The sequence below is a fragment of the Bacillus rossius genome, chromosome 17, assembly GCF_032445375.1.
Source record: "Bacillus rossius redtenbacheri isolate Brsri chromosome 17, Brsri_v3, whole genome shotgun sequence".
Lineage (NCBI taxonomy): Eukaryota > Metazoa > Arthropoda > Insecta > Phasmatodea > Bacillidae > Bacillus > Bacillus rossius.
In genome coordinates, this window is record NC_086344.1 from 28,175,485 (window position 1) to 28,196,282 (window position 20,798).

At 37.6% G+C, this 20,798-nt stretch overlaps 1 protein-coding gene across 3 annotated transcripts in view; it reads right to left on the bottom strand.

Annotated features, from left to right (window-relative positions):
* Positions 1 to 6,260: 6,260 nt before the first annotated feature.
* LOC134540832 (5-hydroxytryptamine receptor 1-like) overlaps positions 6,261 to 20,798 on the bottom strand; it is a 347,216-nt gene continuing 332,678 nt past the window's right edge. For all 3 annotated transcript variants that reach the window (XM_063383800.1, XM_063383801.1, XM_063383799.1), the window contains one exon: positions 6,261 to 7,376. In XM_063383800.1, coding sequence (XP_063239870.1) covers positions 6,705 to 7,376 — 672 coding nt within the window. In that variant the 3' untranslated portion in view covers positions 6,261 to 6,704. The remainder of the gene's footprint in view (positions 7,377 to 20,798) is intronic.

Sequence of the window (20,798 nt, forward strand, 5' to 3'; positions counted from 1 at the left end):
TGTGCACTGGTGTGGTTTTTGTGATAATTTTAGTCGCTCGCGCGAAATGACGAAAGTTATGTCTCATCGCTAGAGACCTGCAAAATTCGCGGTTTCGATGTCAAATAACGCAAGTTCATTTGCTGCAGACTTGTAAGTCGTCTCAGCTGGTTTATCTGTGATTCGCTCCTTCTTGGGTTGAGGGTTTATAACTGGTTGAGATTCGTCCAGATGAACAGTAAGCCAATAGCAAAATTATCTAAGAGTTATATGTGTTTGAATTCTAGCCTATCACCGAATTAATCCGCGAATGTGTGCAGGTCTCTACTCATCGCTTACATACTAGAGTCTGTTAATAAATATGTGGTTGCAACAAAGTACAGTAGGTCTGTTAAATAAGTATTTATGCCTTGACAGCCCAAAATTCGGATAAATAATTAAAAATTGAAATTATAACAAAAATAATGAAACATCCAAGATGATTGGGCACAATCCCCCTTAAATACTCCAAAGTAACATAGTACATTAAGTAGTTTGGCTTCTGGGTTGTAGCCGCGTCCTTGGCGAATAATTCACCGACGTTTCGTTCGACACTGCAGTCGCCATAATATGGGAGCAGTTACCTACTGTATGTTATCTTCAGTAGGTAACTGCTTCCTGATGATGGCGACTGAAATGTCGACCAAAACGTCGGTGAATTATTCGCCAAGGACGCGGCTACAACCCAGAAGCCAAGATACTCCAGACAAGAGCCGTGAAAGCCTGCGAACATTATTAACCTAGTATACTTATGCCAAGGAAACTATTACATTTTCTGGAGGAAATCGTTTCCTCTAGCGTTTACATCATTAACGGTCAAAAATCAGTGAAAATATTCACTTCTGAGTACTCTTGCAACCCCTCATTTCTCTGACCGATAAGATTGTTGGTTCAATTCGCAATATAATTTGAGATTACATGCAACTATCTGAGAGTAAAAACACCTGACTAGACACCTGCAAAACTCTATATTCTGAAATTATGGCTAACTAATAAATTTTGTACATACTTCGAATCCCAGTCTCAATTTGCAGATTCTACATTTTTTTTCTTTTGAAAAGTTTTTTTTACTGGCTTGAAGTCCTTGACGGCATTTCAAATAATCTGTGAATCAATACCGAAGATTCTTAAAGCGTAAAGGGCATGCTTTCTATCTTGTCGCCAAACGATAACGCCTAAGTTACGTTTCCTAGGTAAGGCTTTAAAAAAAAACTGTAAATTTAATTCAATTTATGGTTTCCGTCGGTAACTGAAATCCAAAACATGAAATTTTTTTTTTACTGTTAATCAATACAATGATCATAGTCACTAGAAAAGGTCAGAAAAAAATTCATTATTCAATTGCAGGGTTTCAGCTAGGTTAAGTTTATACAAAAATTCAAGGAAGGTTCATTAATAACCATGTGCAACAATTTTAAAGGATTCATTAAAAATAAACCAGTGTGTTACAGAAATATCTTTGGCGAAATTTACAAAATTAAGTTAATATGTACACAATAACATTTGTTAGCGAATACTTTCGACGCAATGAAATATCATAAACATGTTTTTTTTTTTTAACCTATTGTAAATATGACTAAGGAGTGGCTTAACTACGTTATTTTAAAACATACTACATAAGTTTACACAGTCCTTTGGTGACAGCAAATCTCTTAACCACAGCCTTAACGATTAGAATTAAAAACAAAATACAACCAAAACATAATTAGACGTTACACTTTATCGTGTCCCGACTTTTAGTAATAGCTATGTGTACAACATACATAAAAAAAATGTTTACACAATGTTTATGGTCTTGAAAGATCACTCACACTAGGTCCATCTAGGTACAAAACAATTGACTTGAAAGACAAAGCAGGGTGGTAACAACTTGATTGCTACCAACAAAAAATGTTACGACGCATAAATGTTTAAATTTTTGGCTGATTTGTATTCACGAGAGGTCTCGCATCAAATGTTTTGTTGTCACGTGATTTCTCTCGTTACACTACCATTTGCAACCAATTCTCTTAAAGGTCTAATGAAACGTTTTGATGTTTTACAAATCTCAAACACTGTTAGATGTTTAAGCAATTTTCTCCAGCTCGAATTCAATATTGTTATTTTTCTGCGTGATTGCAAGTTGATAGTAACATGCAATAACGAAGTCACTGTTTTATAATGGATTTTCCATCTAAATTAGTCCTGTGTTGATGTAACGGACGTTAGGTAAATGTTCCAATCAATGGCATTTCCTCGAATAAATTATTCAACTCAGTTGATTTTCCTTAACTTTTAATCCCAAGCAAAACTAATGCTGTTCACAGAAAAGTTTTAATACAACTTTATGTAATGTGTACATTGTATTAATAATTTCACATTTTTTTTAAACATATTTTAATCTACACTTTGGTCAGAATAAGTCGAGTGTAAAGGCATCGGAAAAAAATTTAAAGTGGAATTTTTTTTTCAAAGTTGGATACTCTTGCAGCTGAATGGTTTTTCGGATCTTACTCAAGCATGTTTTTTTAATCGCTTCTTGTGCCTGTTTTACATTACCCAGCGTCACGAACATTGCAACTTTTACCAACAAAAATTATTTTTTACTTTGATGCTGTCAATAAACGAACCTTATCGGTATGGGTATTATGAAATGGTTTAGTTTATCATAGCACCTATGTCTTAGTTAATTTGAAAAAAATTCAGGATATCTCAAAAGTTTTCACTTGAAAACTTTTTTTTAAAGTAGTAATTACGTTGGGAACGGTAGTGTAAGAATCTGCAACAGTTAAATTCTTTAACACATGAAACCAACATGCACCAAAATATTCAGTTAGTTATCTCACTTGGGACAAAAAAATTTAATATTGGTCTTCTTTAAACACCTCTAATTTGAATTGACTAGCGTGATTCAAAGGAATTGATCAGAAAGATAAAACAGGTATGTGCATAGAAGTACTCTTCAATCGTTTGACGTAGGCTTGGCAAAACAAGTCCTTTGGTTTAGGTGGCCAAATTCAGGAAAGAAAACGGCTTCAATCTAGCTTGCTTGTTGATGACGAATACTCCTCGGCTTTGACGATTTAAAACAAAGCCATAAGATTTCAAAGCAAATCTTTCTGGAGGTTTGAGACTCCATGAAACTTTTATACATCTCTTTCAATTAGGATTGTCACGTAGTCCTTACAATATAGCGTCCCTACAATGATGATACTACCCGGCTAGTAATATTGTTCCCAATATATTTTTGTGACAGCTAAATTAAAACATCGAAAAACATTGATAATTTTTTAGGTCATGATATTTTTTTTATAAATATTACAATACATAATACATTGTTATCTAAAAATTTGAATGCAAGTATCAGTAAAAGCAAAAATATATTTTTTTTTTCCATATTTGTACATTCAGAAATTTTGAGCTACAGTCTAGGACTAGGGAATAAAATTAATCACACTTTATTGTATAAATGAATAAGTAATATAAATTGAGGTAACAAATATACTAAAGAACTGCTGTCATCTCTTCAAAATATGCCGTGTGTAGAGTCGATAAAATATTATCAGACTTACTTAAAAACTTGTCATTTAAAAAGCTGTAATGTATTATAGTTTGGCAAATTATTTTTAATAAATATATTTTGATATCAAACAGGGTTTACTTTATCATATGGAAAATATTTTTAATCTTTGTAAGTTGTGAAGTCCATACATTTGATTTATTGCCAGGAGTGCTCATAAAAGATGTAGTCCTAGATATTGCTTGTAAAGAAACATAAGATTGCTTAAGGTAAATATACACAAATAAATAAAGTTTTCCAAATGTGAAAAAAAAGATCAGAAGAGTTTCTTTGTTAGTGTGATAAAAATTGATAACACACGGCTTTCGACAGCAGTTCTGAACTAATAGTCACCATTATTTCACTTACAGAGGGTTAAGTTTGAGAGGATCAAACATTTTTAACTAAATAATTCCAAACGAAAAAAAAAACAGTTACTTATATATCAAGTATTAGTTTACAGGTATTCTTGTCCACATGTTAGTTTTAACCTTGCTTTTAATTATGTGTTATTGCTACTTACGTAAGTATTAACATTATGACTATTGTATTATATGGAAATAGATATTGTAAGGAATAACGACAGATATAGTATGCTCATGTTTAGTACAATATAACAATTTTTTCCCTCGTATATATATTTAGGAAGTTACAAAACATACTCAATCTTGAAAATATTATATCACAGTGATATGAGTAAATTTATAAAGGTAGGTTAGAATTATCACATCACGTCTGGCATGTCAAGAAAGTTTTAGTCTTTTAGTTTCGTTTGCGATTTATTTTCAAGATACTTACATAGTTTAAAAAAAAACTTTCTGCATTAATATGGCATGCTTGTTTGAAGACAAAGAGAAAAAAAAATATTCGACAGTAAAAACCACAAATAAAAAAATCGTTTGTTTTTTTGCACAATTCAACGTTTTGCAGTTGTTTCCGTCTTTCCACTAGAACGAGTGTCACGAAGAGACAGTTGAAGAGAGGCTACAAAAAAAAAAAAAAAAAAAGAAGAGAGGCGGAGAATGCCGGAAATAGCCGACGAAAGCCGGAGATGTAGAATCTCCCGCAAAGCACACGTCGAAATGTAAAAAAAAAAAAAAAAAAAAAAAAAACTTAATTTCATGCAATCTGCAGGGCAAAGCCTTATTGCCGATCCCAGCGCATAAAAATATGTCCCGCGTCCACACAGTCGAACCAATGACAAACCTTCATTTATTTACTTATTTTTTTTTTGCATAACGATTTTTTTCCCCCGCGACTTCCACTCCGATGCGTTCGGAACGTCACTTCACAGACGGGTTCGGGAACGCCCCGGGCTGCAACAAGCGTCGGTTCTCCGAACGCCCAGAGCAACAACGAGTCTTGCGACACAATTTAGAGGGTTGGATCATAAAAAACAAAAAATGAGCGTCACCTCGCGCACCGAGTCTAGTTAAAACCAACAAATCTTGTCCGTGCGTCATTTGACGAACTAAACTGCCAGGCCGAAAGAGCTGCGCGTTGATCATGGGTGATGTCGTTTTGGAGGTACGGGAAGTTTTTTTTTGGTCGTAGGAATCAACAAGAAAGGAACCATGGGCTTAGAAGGTGTTTGTTGTGCAGATGTTCTCATATTCAGATACTCGTCTCCAAAACTGGCTCAAGATTTCCCAGCTGAAAAATTTTAAACTAACCTGTTTCAAGAATTTCGCCCGCGAGTTTAAAGCCTAATAACGAAATGGCGTGTGGTTTGTCTTTGACCAAGAGTGTCTGAGCCTCCTCTGATAGACTAAACTTTTAGAGACAAAGCATTGGCAATTTATTGGAATCTGCCAGTACAAACAAAATGTATTAACTCTTCACCAAAAGTATTTTTTAATGCTAGTAGAAAAAAAAGTGAATTGCAGGGCCAATACTGTGCCTAATGCTTTGTATAAACTGAAGAGTATTTTTTCTAGATAAACAATTAAAATTTAATTTGCAACAGTGATGCGTTTATAAAATTGACATTATATTTTTAGGGATTATTAAAATTTGTCCTGCACTGAGTTAGCGAAAAAAATTAGTACTACTTACAAGTTTACAACATTATTTCGTTATCGTAGTGCATGGTTTATATATTTTAATAATTTTTTAACAATCTTATAATATTATTATAATTTTGTGAAATGTTTTAATCAATGTGGAGCCAGGTCAAGTTATATTAATATTGTGATTTCAAAAATATATATATTTAGCAACGAGGTTTTAGGAGAAACAAGCATTCTCAGCGTGTTAAAACAAACCACGAAACAAAAATATTATCAGGATAAAAAAGATGGTGAGAGTAATACTGAAGCACATAAGGGAAAACATGAGATTAGGACATCAGAAGATAAAAAAAAATCAGATGAGAACATTAGTAAATGAGGGCATCTGTTAAGAATATTAGAGATGTGGACATCATATGAGAACATCCGTGGATGAGGACACCTGAAGATGAGAACATCTGAAGATGAAGACATCAGGGGATGAGGACATCAAGAGACGAGGAAATCAAGAGACGAGGACATGAGAAGATAAGTACATCAGAAGATGAGGAAATCATAAGATGAGGAAATCATTACATGAATTAATCATTACATGAGGAAATCATTAGATGAGGAAATCATTAGATGAGGAAATTATTAGATGAGGAAATTATTAGATGAGGAAATCATAAAATGAGGAAATCATAAGATGAGGAAATAATAAGATGAGGAAATCAGAAGATGAGGAAATCAGAAGATGAGGAAATCAGAAGATCGGGACAGAAGATCAGGAAATAAAAATATCAGGACATAGAAAGATCAGGACATAGAAAGATCAGGACATAGAAAGATCAGGAGATCAGAAGATGAGGGCATTAGAAGATGAGGACATCAGAAGATGAGGACATCAGAAGATGAGGACATCAGAAGATGAGGACATCAGAAGATGAGGACATCAGAAGATGAGGACATCAGAAGATGAGGACATCAGAAGATCAGGACATGAGAAGATGAGGACATCAGAAGATCAGGACATGAGAAGGTTGGGACATCAGAAGACGAGGACATGAGAAGACAAGGACATCAGAGGACGAGGACATGAGGAGGTTGGGACATCAGAGGAGGATCTCGCGCAGCCCTGGCGGCGGCAGCTCGCACTATCACAGGAAGGACTCGTCGGCGCGGATGTGGCGCGACTCGGGCAGCCGCTCCCTTACAGCCTCGTCGTCGTCCTCCACGGCAGCCACGCGGGTCACCTCGCCCTCCTCGTAGGCGCCGTCCGGGTGCGCGCAGAAGTACTGCGCATGGTCGGGGTCGCCGTACTGCGAGTGGTAGAACTCCTCGCGCATCATGTGGTTGAGCGAGCTGCAGCGGAAGTAGAGGATCTGCTGGAAGGGGCGGCGGAAGTCGCGGTTCAGCGTGGCGTAGATGATGGGGTTGAGCAGCGAGTTGGCGTACCCGAGCCAGAGGAAGAGCGACGACAGCCAGGAGGGGATGGAGGAGGACGCGTCGTGCAGGAAGGGTCTGACGAGCGCCAGCACGAAGAAGGGCAGCCAGCAGACGGTGAAGGCGCTCATGATGATGCCGAGCGTGGTGGACGCCTTGCGCTCCTTGGCCAGCGCGAAGCGCAGTTTCTTGTGGTGCTGGGAGGAGAGTCCCCCCGGGTCGCCGCCCTTGCGCGACTTGAAGCGGCCCGACGCCGCGGCGGAGAACGACTTGTGCTTCTTGTGGCCGCGCGGGGCCGAAGGCGCCTGCAGCATCGACACCTGAGACTCGTTGGACCGCCGCGGGGCGCCGCCCGTCGAGAAGCACCGCGTGCTGTGGCCGCTGCACTGCAACACAGAGACGACCCCCGCCGCGCGTCAGTCCCCGTCGGCCTGCCTGCTGAGGCTCACACATCTGTCCCCGTCGGCCTGCCTGCTGAGGCTCACACGTCAGTCCCTGTCGGCCTCCCTGCTGGGGCTCACGTGGGGGTCAGATGGCTCGTGTTTAACTTGGTAGTAATGTTGGTGGTGATTATAGGGGTCAGATGGCTTGTGTTGAACTTGGTAGTAATGTTTTTGGTGATGATGGGCGTCAGATGGCTCGTGTTGATCTTGGTGGTAATGTTGGTGGTGATGATATGAATCACAAGGCTCGTGTTGATCTTGGTAGTAATGTTGTTGGTGATGATATGGGTAAGAAGGCTTGTGTTGATTTTAGTAGTAATTTTGGTGGTGAACATGTGGGTCAGATGGCTCGTGGTGATCTTGGTAGTAATGTTGGTGATGCTGATGGGGGTCAGATGGCTCGTGTTGATCTTATTATTAATGTTGGTATTGATGATAGTGGTAAATGTTTAGGTGGCGTCGATAGAGGTAGTACTCGATGCTGATGGTTATAATGGGGATGATGCAGTTAGTGGTAGTGATGATGGTGACATGAATGGTGATTGTATATATGGATTGTGGTGATGTTGGTGGTAGTACTCGATGATGATGGTTATAATGGGGATGATGCAGTTAGTGGTGGTGACGATGATGACATGAATGGTGATGGTTATATGGATTGTGGTGATGTTGATGGTGGTAGTAATACAGATAGGTGCAACACACACTTCAGTCCATGTCAGCCTCCCAAAATCAGTGACAGAATTTTATAACTGGGAAATAAGTTACTTTTTGTCAGCCACCACTATTAGTGCTTAAAACATTAAATATAATTTATCAGTATACCCATTATACATATTTAAGTTAAAAAAGATTTGCGTATGTGATTAGGGTGTAAAGACAGGACCCGAAAGAAGCGTTCTTGGTGAAACAGCTTTTAGGCTATTTAAAAATTTCTATATTTTAATGCTCATTTTCTGTCGTGAAGCATAGTATAAGTTATAATTACAGTGCCGCCAATTATTTCGTATTTAACATAATAAATACTGATTTGATCATCCATTAATGGAACTAAGATGTGTTATTTATATATTATGTACACAGAGAAACAAAATTGTCCTACTATTTATATAGCTCAAGCAGATACGTTTTTGAGAAAGTAAACCATTTGTAAAGTACCTCAAATAAATTATAAAGCCTAAAATTAAGGTAATAGGTTTTATTAATATAAAGTTGTTTGCAAATAAGTTTAAACTATTTAAAGTGTTTTCAGTTTGTTACATTACATGTGTGAGTTTTATTTATTTTGTAGAATCTATTATTTGGCGTATCACGTTTGTTTTAAAAGCATTTTATTACATGCATTAATATAATTACTGATAATGGACCTGTAAGTTGGTAGTTATGTAATTTTTCGGCAATGTCGGAAGTGAATAGTTACTTGCTACTAAAAAACGTTTCCCATGTGAAGTCATTGGTATTTAATATTGAATTCCGTTTTGAAAATAATTACAACTGTACTAATAATTTTAAATATACGCAATGCTATGGTATTTAATAAATCTCTCAATATGTGCTCTACATCTTAACGAAGACCATTTTTCACATGAACATAAAGAAAATTGTAATGACATAATAACGTTAAAATAAATTATCGTTTTATCTTCCTCTTTAGCAATAAATAAGATTTTTTTTTTTACTTTTTGTAGTTATAATTTTTATACGTACGCGTCTGATTTAAGATAACGTAACTTATAACATTTTTGCCCCAAATTTTTAGCTCAATAGAGGGGTCGTGTTTAATTAATAATATTAACGTTTAATGAGCAGGGCTTTTCCTTTTGTGGCGTGCTTTCGCGTGTTATTTATTCATATTCCTAGCTTTCTGTGTAAGTGCGGTAAAATATTTAATGCACCCTTGTGCTTCTACAATATCGCACCTGGGAATAACTCATCGTTTTGTACTATCAGTTTAATATTCAGCAGGGTTTTTTTCTCCCCTAGTGATATTTTTTCTGGAGCGTGGGTGTCAGTTCTGAATTTGAAGAAAGCCAATATTAGTTTAAAATCCGACTTAACTCAACTTTCACTCATCCAGTTTCATAATAAAATGAATATTTTATAAAATACAAGCGGAATTCGGTAGACGCTGTCCTGCCATGGTTTATTTATTTACCTATAGAGATGTATCTAAAATGAATGATTTGTATGTAATCTATAATGTATAAAGCGTTTGGAATGGTATTCAATTTTAAACTCGCTTACCAAATACTAAACACAGTCAAAATCAATATTTTTTGCTATTGAGGACTAAGGATAGTAAAAATTCACAATATACCAATTTTCATAGCTGCCCCTACCCGGCATTGCCCGGGCTGAACACACGGTGATATATTGTCCGCGAGTTAAAGCAATATGGATAGTGCTATATTCCAGTGTGGTGGACACGGAGAAATGACACATAATTTCTGTTTTTATGTCTATTACTTATGGTTTTCTATTTACCCATGGCGATCGGTTGAATGGTTTAGAAGTTGATGCACTGCAGCACCATCTAGCGGCGAATTACAAAAAAAGGCTAGCATAAAAACGTTCTCCAATGAAAAAGCACTTCAATGTGGCAACTTTCATGGCGATCGGTCAAAGGGTGTGCCGGAAATTAGGCATTTCGACACCCTTTTAAATTTGTTTTTATATTTTAAATTATTTTTGGAAATTTTTTTTTTTTTAATTTATCTGGTTGCTAAGGGGGTGATTTACTCTTTGTTAGGCCGGGGTACGCCTCGTGTTTAAATTTTGTGCCAGTGGACTGAAGCACCTCTCTCAGGGGCCAATCTGATATTTTGCTAGTCTAATGTGGACGTGGGCAGGCCAGTTGAAATTTCTCTCGTCTGCAGTCATGTCCCGGGTTTGTAATATTAATTCCCTGCATGACCAAAATTGCATAGAGCAGCTTGTGGGCTGCGAGCTGCTACTTCTTAGAGGCCTGCTGAGAATAGCGAGTCTCGTCACGAACGGGTCTCCAGTGGACCTCCGTTCCCCGCTTAGTGGCGTTTTCTGTCCACCCTCCCCTCTCTCCCCCCCCACCTTAGTTCTGAGAAATTATGCTAGGAGCAGTGACCTGACGTGAACCTAGCCAAGACGGTGGCCTGCTTCAAGGACATTCTCCCTGGTCCTACAGAGACCTCCACGACATCTAGCGGCAGAAAAAGCAACTTCGGCCCTGGTGGGCAGCGAGCAGAGACTACGCCAGTGACACCTGGCGGCGGTTCAGTTCACCGCCTCCGTTAGTTCCCCTTTAGGCCGCCAGAGCGCACCCCCAGCTATGCCATAAGGCACTATGCTTTCTAGTCGCATCCTGTTAAAGTCGATTCTTTGTAGCCGCCTGTTACCGCCGGTAGAGAGCGCGCATGTCGTGTTGTTGTCACGACCACCTCGGACTCCTTCGGGAATTTTCGGCATAGAACCGAACCTTCCCCCTCCTTCTCCCTAGGGGCTTTAGCGCCCGTTTTAATTAGGAGCGTGGTCCTCCATGGGGGGACTCTGACATTGGCTACTAACCGCGCAGCAGTTCGGGCGAAACTTCTCTCCATCTCTTGTCGCGGCTACGACGGAAACGGTTTCTATTAAGAATGTAGTCAGCGGCCTTGAGGGATGTGATCCCATTTGTACAGTAGCCAGTCAGGAGTAGTCATTAGAAAAAGTCATGTTTAGTTAAATTTTATTTTTTTTATTTACTAAAAAATTTGGTTTCTGCCGTGTCATCCGCGGTTTTTCAGTGCGCGCCATACTGATGTCGGCGCGAGACATCTCGTGAGCTCGGAATCTACACCCTGTTTGACAGGGTCGAAGTGCTGGGGAGACAAATTGCTCCCAGCTGGTTGTCCTGGACCTCGAGCTCCGAGTCCCGTTAGAAGAGATCTTTCCCGACCCGACGTCTTACCGTGAAGACCCGGGTGATAATGTAAAATAAACATCTCCCCCCTTTCTATCTACCAACTACATTATAATAATCAGTAGCCTACCAGCAAACAGTGATTAAGATCTTAATCCTCAAGAACATGTAGAATCAAGGAAACTAATTATCTATGTAATCATTGGACGAATCAAATTTTGGTGTGATAATTCAAGTGTTTTGTTTACGTAATCGTTGTTTGTTAAAGTTGAATATGTGTTGTTATAATAATATCGGGCCGACCCCTTTTCAAATAAGTTAAATATACTGTTCATACCCTTCAATGGGAAAGTTACAAATGCCAAAACAAATGGAAAACCGAATTAATTGTTTACATTATTAAATAAAACCAGGCACCTATAGACCAAGCTACTTGTGTAGTGTTTATTTATTTATTATATAACTTATTCTCTTTAACGATCCACTAGCTACCAAGTTGCTTGTGTGTAGGGAGTTCCAAAATGTCTTGTTCTCCACCTCGTGCCACCTCTGGTGAATAACTTTAATTTGCTTAATATTTTTGATCCCAGCAGTTTCCAAGTTTTTTTAAAATTAATTTAAAATAATTTAATTTTGAGGCACGGGGGGCGTTACAATGGTGTCGTAGTTTATCAACGTCATAGATACCAACATCTTATTATATATATCTATAAATAATGTATAAATAAACAATACATGCTATGGCTGCCGCCCGATTTCCCTGCTCAACTATTCTTACTTGAACATGATATAATTACTTATGAATTTTTTCAGTTTCTTAAAAACATTTTTTACCCATTAAGAGTAAAATTTGTAAATAAAACGCCTAAGTAAGGTTGCCTACCTTTTTCCTAGGCAATATTGGAAGGTTTCTAGGGATAAACAGGTAAGCGTGTATGAGTAATTTACCTTCGTCAAGTTTCTTTACATAATTTTATATAAAATTTAGATAATTTTACTGTAGACACGATGGTATAGGGTTGAAACCATATACAAGACTGATGCTAGAAATTTTTTCAATAGCTTTGAAAAAGACCTAGCTAGGAAAAGTAAAAATGCCATCATGAAATGAGAATTGTTTACGAAAAAATCATCACAAAACTCCAGTAAGATTCTCTTAGAAAAACATTTTTAATCATTATAGTAAAAAATAATTTAAATATTTAGTTCTTCAAGTTCTTATTTTTTATATTTGGTGATAGATAACATGGTAAATTATAATCCAACAATTAAATAAAAAAAATGTTTGTGGTAAAGTCTCTTGCCTTAAGATTATTTTTCACACACTTTCCGTTGTTTAAGTATGAAGCTTTCTAATGTGTTTGCATGGTCTCCATGATTTTTTTTAAAAAGAGAAACAATTATTTTAAATTATTTAATGATTTTTTTGGAAGCTGCTTGCCAAAATTAAATCTTTTAAATCTGGAATTTTAAAAAAGTAAAATTCTATAGATAAAATTTATGTTATTTTTTATCTTAATTTGGTAGATCACGCATTACTTGCTTGTTAAAAAAACAGTAGGTTTTAATGTTCCGCATAAAAAAAAAATGTTTTGGAAAATTTCCAATTGTCAAATTTTAAATTCACAAGAAAATATTTTTGATAGTTTTGTAGTGTATTTTGACAATATACCATGTTCAAAATAGATTATAAATTTCGTTAGTAAGTAAAATAATTCTAGTTGCACTTGTTTGCGTAGCTGCGTGCGAAAATCACTATTTTATTTACAATTTTTTTTATTGGAGTCATTAAATAAAACATCACCATATTTGTTATTTGATAAATAGGCATCATTTTGTTATAAATGTCAAATTTGTAATAAGTATAACATTTTCGTGGATTTTTATTCTCAGCGGAAATGTATTTTCGTTTAAAAAAAATCTTTACTGCTAAAATCACTGTTTTATTAAAATCTCATTGCGTTCTTACCTATAATAAAACAAGTAAAGTACTTGGCGGAACCATATAACTCATCGTTTAGTGGGCCACATTTCCTTTTACTGCATATAGGCTGGTATCAATAATTAAACATCTGGTCCTATGACCGTAAAAACTCAGCCAATTTCATGAGTTATCTGACCAACAGCAAACCTAATTAACTGAAAGTTAAGAACGGCGAAGTGTTACTAGCGCCGTTAAAGGCAAATTTAATTTGCTACGACCTAAAAGCAGCGTTAAATTAATAACAAATGTTCGCATAGTGATGATGGAAAAGAAACCTTTCATTAAATAATTACAATAAACCAGACGTTAACGTTTTTACATACATAATTAATTTTTGGTAGCAGGCGGTAGAGGATGGGGAAGAGAGAACAAATGATGGATATACGTGATACAGGGTTGAAAGTTTACTTCATACGTTACACGTTTATGGAAATGAATACTTAAAACAGACAAAATATAAGATTAAAAAGGCGTTAAAAAAACTATACTGTTGGGATGCCTCTAATTTTTATCTGGTTTTAAACAGAATCATACCTATCATAATTTTTTGTGTAGCAATATTTACTAAGATAATTTTTGAAGTGTAATATATAAGCTCTCGTTGTATGGCACTTGGTGGAAGTAATTTCGTGAATGGAACGGAAGTCGCATGGAACGGAAATATGTAACCACAGGATTGCCATCTGTGGCTGATGGCGCCGACCAAAGCTCACAAAGCCAAAGGGAAACTTTATAATATTAACTGTTTAATGGATTTTAAAAAAAAATATGGGCGGTATTTTAATAAAATTTCTTCTCGAAAATCAGGTCCAAAAACCAGGGTTTCGTTATTTTCACTTTTATCGCAGAAATTTCATAATATAGTTTGAAATTTCACTCTGCAAATTGAATGATTCGATAGTCGACGCAGTTGCTCTGGCAGCGAATTCTAGCGGCGGGTGCGGAAACTAGGTGTTATTCGCGTCCAGAAATTTAGTTGGAAACAAAATTTGCGTGTATACATCACGACTAGCTTTATTTTAAAGAATTATAATTACAATTTCTGGTCTGAGATTCGTATGATAGTAAGTGTTTCTGGAACATTAAAACCCATAATTTCTTCTTTACCGAGGTTGGAAGTTACACATATGTAGCAAGTTACACAGAAAACTGCTACACACAATTTTGCTAAATTTAAATAATTATTGTTTAGAGCTTAATTTTTGACGTGACAACGTCTAATAAATCGATTAACGCCGGCTGCACGCACGAAAAAGTGTCCCGTTACGCTGTGTCCCGTTACGCACATTGTTCCGTTACGCTGTGTCCCGTTACGCTCATTGTACGCTTGCGCCGCATCTATCTCTCTTCCACTCGATTGGCCTATGCGTCCGAGGAGAAGAAAGACAGCGGCAGCACACAACTTACATCTACACGTGAACTGTTACGTCGATTGTTTATAAAGTGAAGTGAAAAGTTAATGTAGTTTTCATTGCTTATTACAACAACAATTTCGGCAATAAAGGTTAATTATTCTTGCATTTTAAAAATCTGATTTCTAGTATAATTTTAAGTATTTATTCTTTTATTATTAAAATTAAAATGATTAAATTTTATTCATAAAAGTATGCAATCATTTCATCAATGTTCTGTTATGACGTTTTCACGTTAAACTATCGTCCGTAAACTTTACAGACAACCAATTTTTTTTTAGAATGAATACGATTTTCACGAAAATGTAGCCCTATATATTTTTTCAATGAACGTCATTTTTTGTCCAAATAAAAAGAGACATTGAGACAAAGAGGAAAGTGACTGATATACGCCTCTGAACCTTTTTGAGGAGACGCAAAGCGTGTTTGCAAGGATTCATGGCTTGACGTTTTGGAAGGTATTGGTGTGTGTTTGATGCTGCTAGGAGTTTGGACAGGGGGTGTAAGGTAGAGGGGTTGGTGGGGCGATATCGGGAACTTTGATCGTCGGTTGACGCGGTACCTGCTCGTGACAGCGCGGGCTTTTGTAGCCACCCCCCCCCTTCTCCTCTTCCTCACGTAAAGGACACGCCAGTCGATACTCCTCAGACCTAACCAACGCCTCCCTCCCACCCCTCCCCTTTTTTTTCAATTCCCTTGCGGGGCAAACAGCCCTTCCGTCTCTGGTCAACACCGCGTCCAGGTGTTACTGACGTCACACTCTGAAAAGAAAGAGGCGTTATTTTACGCCTCTGCAATGTGGCAGATATATCCCCACTGATATAAACTTTAATATTTTTTTGGAAGTGGAACAGACATTTCATGTTAAATTACAGATATTTGCTATTCTGTACAATTCACTAAAACAACTGTATAATAACAACAAAAATGTGTTCGCAATAATCCTGGGTTCAAATTTCTTACTCGGACATTTACGCTTTGTGTGTTCCCAGTAGTTCGAATAGTTAAGGTTATTTGAAATCTTTCCAGTGTAAACTGCTCAAAAAAAACCACGAACCAAAAAGTAAAATAAAATTATATGACAGTTTTTGTAACAAATACTCAGTATTAAATCAGAAAACATATTTCATAAATGCAAAATATTGTTGTGGTATTAAAAACGATTTTTTGGCAACTGGTTTCTATGGGAAAGTTATCTTTTGTAAAAGTACGGAATATATTTTCTTTCTGTGTGGATCAAGAGCACCCAGCGACCCGTCCATGTTCAGGGCAGAACGGTGCTAAGCGAGTAAATGGCATTTCTTTAAGGTCAGGTGGGAGTGTCACGAACCCTCAGCCAAATAATCCGGGGAAGCGGCTACCATTTGTCCGAATGTCCACTTGTCCGAATAACCGCTTCTCCGAGCTCCTTCCGTTCGAAATCCCACTTGTACGAGCGACCGCTTCTCCGAGCGTCCGTCTCTTCGAGCTTTGAGGGGCGGGTGGTGTCCCCCCACTCCCTCGACCCTGCTCCGTCCTGCCTCCTCCTCCTCCTCCTCCTTGACAGCCAATCACAGCACGGCAGGCAGGCCACCAATCAGCGATATCAGTTGTCACTCCGGGGGAGGGGAGGCTGCCGAAACTAAAACCCGCTCTTCCAATTACGTGCATAAAGCGGCTAAGTCGTGCGGGCGCAGCGCTAGTCGCCCGGAGAGAGAACCCAATCCACTTGCCATATCCCTTTCCTTCCAGCGGAAACACTGGTGGTGTCAGATAACGAACACAATGGCTCCTTTACATTTGATGCTGTTACATTGAAAACATATATTCTACTTATGGTCCAAGGTGCTTCCCAAATCTGACATGCGTCTTTGAAGCTGAAGCTAATATATATAGACGCATGTCAGATTTGGGAAGCACCTTAGACCATAAGTAGAATATATGTTTTCAATGTAACAAATGTTCTCTTTTATTAACTATATATATATAGTAAATAAAATAGAACGTAATTAAGATAGAACACTAAGCGTATCTGTAGAGACCGGAAAAATTCGCGAATTCATTTCGCGATAGGCTAAAATACAAATCGTTATACCTCAGTGCTGCCTCTGCTATTGGCTCACAACTCACCTGGATGACTCTGGGCCAATGAGAAACACCCCACCAAAGCTTTATCGAATCACAGACTGCTACGCTGGAACGTCTCACAAGACAGCAGCCAATGAGTGTGTGGCATTTTACCGAGTGTACGTAGAACTATGGAGTTCATCCTACAGGTCATTGAACCCACGAATTTTTCCGGTCCCAACGTATCTGTCATTTTGAATAGAATGAACTTCTTATACAGCCACCGAGAATTTTGTTACTGGCGCAAAATTAATTTATTGAAATAATTGGAGGCAAAAAACTTTAATTTCACATACTTCTAGGACGTGTTACTAACCCTCCCTTTTTTTTTTTTTTTCAGAGAAATAAAATATTTTTACGAGAGCTTAAAATTTCGTTGTGTTTGTAGAACGTCGCTGAATTAAACTCTTTCCAGACACCTAATGTTCCATCTGAAATACTTTAGTGTAGGGAGTGGCTATTTAGGCCATGGGGCTTTTTGGATAAGAATGGAAAGAAAATGTTCACCTCTTTAATTCAAAGCTAAGAAGCCATTACCCGTATGAAAGCTTACGAGTGAAGTTGTTAATGGAAGCGGTAGATGATGTAACTAAATATCTGTAATGTATATCATGTGATATCAGTACAAAATTTGAGAGGTAAATATTTTCTATGAATTAATGGCGGTGATGTAGTTTTCAATGTTCGTTAGTTTCACGTGGGACTATTTGAACTATTTTAAAATCATATTGAATTATTCCTTTTATATAGTTTATATCGCCTTTATGTTTATAAGGTGAATGCAAATAAATAAAATTAAAAACAAAATAAAACATTTAAAAGTAAAAAGTAGTCTATATATTTTTTTACAAAATAAACATAATTTTATTTTATTTTATTTAATGTTTATTGTGAATTGATTACTGGCATATTGTTTTTAGTTATTTTAAATCTGAAAATTCCAAATTCTGGAAACATACCGACAATAATTATTAGGTATAGCCTACGTATAATTAAATTGTTATATTTCACGAAGGTACATTGATATAATTTTTTTTCAAGTTGGAAGGAATTATTAGAGTAAGAATGCGTGCTTGCAGTGGTCTGAAGAAAGAATGGATCGAGCAGAAATAACTATTCTTAATGGCTATTTAGATACGAGATCTCCAGCAACGCACCTCAATGTTCCATACACTACTCTGCAGAGAAGAGTACGTGAAGTTCATCTTCAAAGAGATTTGATGGATGATCCTAAACTTGCACAAATTCACAGGGAAAAAAAAGGCCAGTGGTCATACCACAATATTTTCACCAGAGCAAAAATCAAATCTCGTGAAATAGACTCAGATTTCTTCAACGGGTGGTTTTGGCCACTCATCTGACTGTGTGAGAAGGACAGCGTACAATTTGTTTTTTTGTGCAGAATTAATGAACGTAAGTACGCCAAGCAGTGACAAAATAAAAATGGTAGGGAAGGATTGGTTTTTTGTCTTTCATGGCCAGACATAGAAATTACATTTTCTTGAGGGGGGGGGGGGGGGTTACCCAGAAGGTCTTTCTGAAGCTCGGGCTATGGGTTTGAATAAAGATAAGTTTGATAATTTTAATGACATCTTGAGAAGTGTATCAGTCGATTTTGGTATTCATAACCAGCCTCAGAACATGTACAATGTGGATAAGAGCGGTTTTCCAGTGAACAGCAAGCCCTTGACGGTAGTTGATGAATAGGGGTACGAGAGAGATCGTATCGTTGACGAATTTGGAACGTTGCGAAAATGTAACAAGTCATATTCTGTTGCAGCGCACATCTCCGGAACACGTTGCAAAAAAAGACTAAAAAAGGAACAAGCCAAAAACAAGTTTTCATGCAAAGTTTGATAAAGATAAGCGACAGCGTAGAATGAGTAAACAAAGTGAGATCACTACGAGCTTCAACGAAATTTTGTCAAACATCACGTGACTTCTGCGGTGTTATATATTTGGAAGAAAAATCACAGAGCAAAAGGTGACTGGATAAGTTGTCAAAAGCGCTGCAGATAGTCCCATGAAATTTGTGTTGGCACTTATGAGGGAAAAAGTTGAGGGGGGGGGGGGACGATTTATTTGTGGTAGATGTGTTTGAAAAATGTTGAAGACAATTTTATTATTTATTATTGTGTTAATATGCGCACTTTTGAGCAACAAAATAAGTGAATCGAATATCCTCACGTACAGTCCAAATAGCCCGACGACTTTCGGATAATCATGTTGGCGTAGTGTTTTCTTTAGTAATTTTTTTTACCAGGAAACGACTTAACTAAAAATGTTTGGTTTCATTTCATATGATGCATACGTTGTAACACTAACTTCTATATTTTTTTAAATATTGGATCGCATTCAACGTTATATTATTATAAGGCTTCAAACTTGAAATGATTCAAATAGCCCCACCTTACCCATGTATAATTTAGAATAAAACTTTTTGTTTAGCGCCATCATCAAAATCTTATAAGCCTTGAGAATCACTCTAGACCATATGTTGTACAGATGTTTTGAACTCATTTTTTTTTCGTGGCGAACCTGCAGTCGAAGTTGGTCGGTCGAATTCAGACTCGGCCTGCATATAGATCCAAATATTTCCTCTCTCGGTCACGTAACTCCTCTGAAATTTGACAGTTCTAAAAAGCAGTACCAATGTTATAGTTATCCACTTTCTGGAGTTTTTTTTCCTCCTGTCAACATTTACTTGTAGACAACTTTGTGTGTTTTATCTGTGTTTTTTGAAGGAACATCCTGTGATTGCTTGGGCAGACAACTGGTTCTTCTTTCGAGAAACTTGCCAAATTCGAGTCAACGTTACGTGGCATTCCCTATGGTACCGTCTTGGGAAAACAATGGTAAACCCTGCCCGGGTTGGTTTTTCCTTCTCAGCAACACGTTCGTTGGAAGTAAATAGTTGTCGTGGTTCACGCGCAATTTTTTTTTTTTTTCGTGATCCGTCTACGAAAGGAGAATGATTGGAAAGGGAGAGAAAAAAAATGAAAATGGTGGGAGTGGGGAAGAGGTTACCACCGGCATTCATCATGGCACTGCCTCGTGGCAGCGACGGCGTTTGGTCAGGAAAGGAGAGCCAAGGGCAAAAAAAAAAAAAAAAGGGGGAGGGATGTTGGGGGGGATGTTGGGGGGGATTCAACTGTCGTATTACTTTGATTTATGTTCCCTTCGGCCATTGTGGCGCCCCGGCGCCCATGCTGCCAACGCCACAAAACAAAATTCCCTTCCTCGCCCCTTCAGGAAGGTATACCAGCGGCGCGCGAGGAATTTCTTCTCGGAGAGAGACGCCCAACGTAATTTTTTTTTTTTTTAAATTTTGGCCCATAGCATTTTTAGTTCATATTCATATAAGAAATTAAAATGTCAGTTGCACATTAAGGCGCAAATTCCAGTTTTTTTTTTTTTTTTACTTTGAGGATATACCATTAATAGAGACCGGAGAAATTCGCGGGTTCAATGACCTCCAGGATAGACTCCAATATCCTCTACACACTCGGGCAAATGCCAACTGTTCATTGGCTGCTGACTTGTGAGTCGTCTCGACTGGGTGGTCTGTGATTCGACACTTCTATGAGTGAGGGTCTCTAATTGGCCCTCAGTCCTCCAGATTAACAGTGGACCAATGGCAAAAGTAGCACTTAGGTATAATTATTTAAATTTTAGCATAACACGAAATGAACTAGCGAATTTTTCAGGTCTCTAACCATTAATAATAACTGCATTGGTTTACAATCTCACAGGTCTCCGCTGCAGCGTATGAGTACAGACCTGCAAGACCTGCTTTAAATTTTTTGTGACAGTCTAGATAGTACGCTGAACATTACTTGTCATTGGAACACAGGTTACTTGAGACGCTTTGAAAACGACTTGATGTCGATGACAAACACCTAAAAGTTATATTCTTGTGTCATGCGTAGAGACCGGAAAAATTCGCGGATTCATTTCGTGATAGGCTAGAATCCAAATGCAATTTTTAC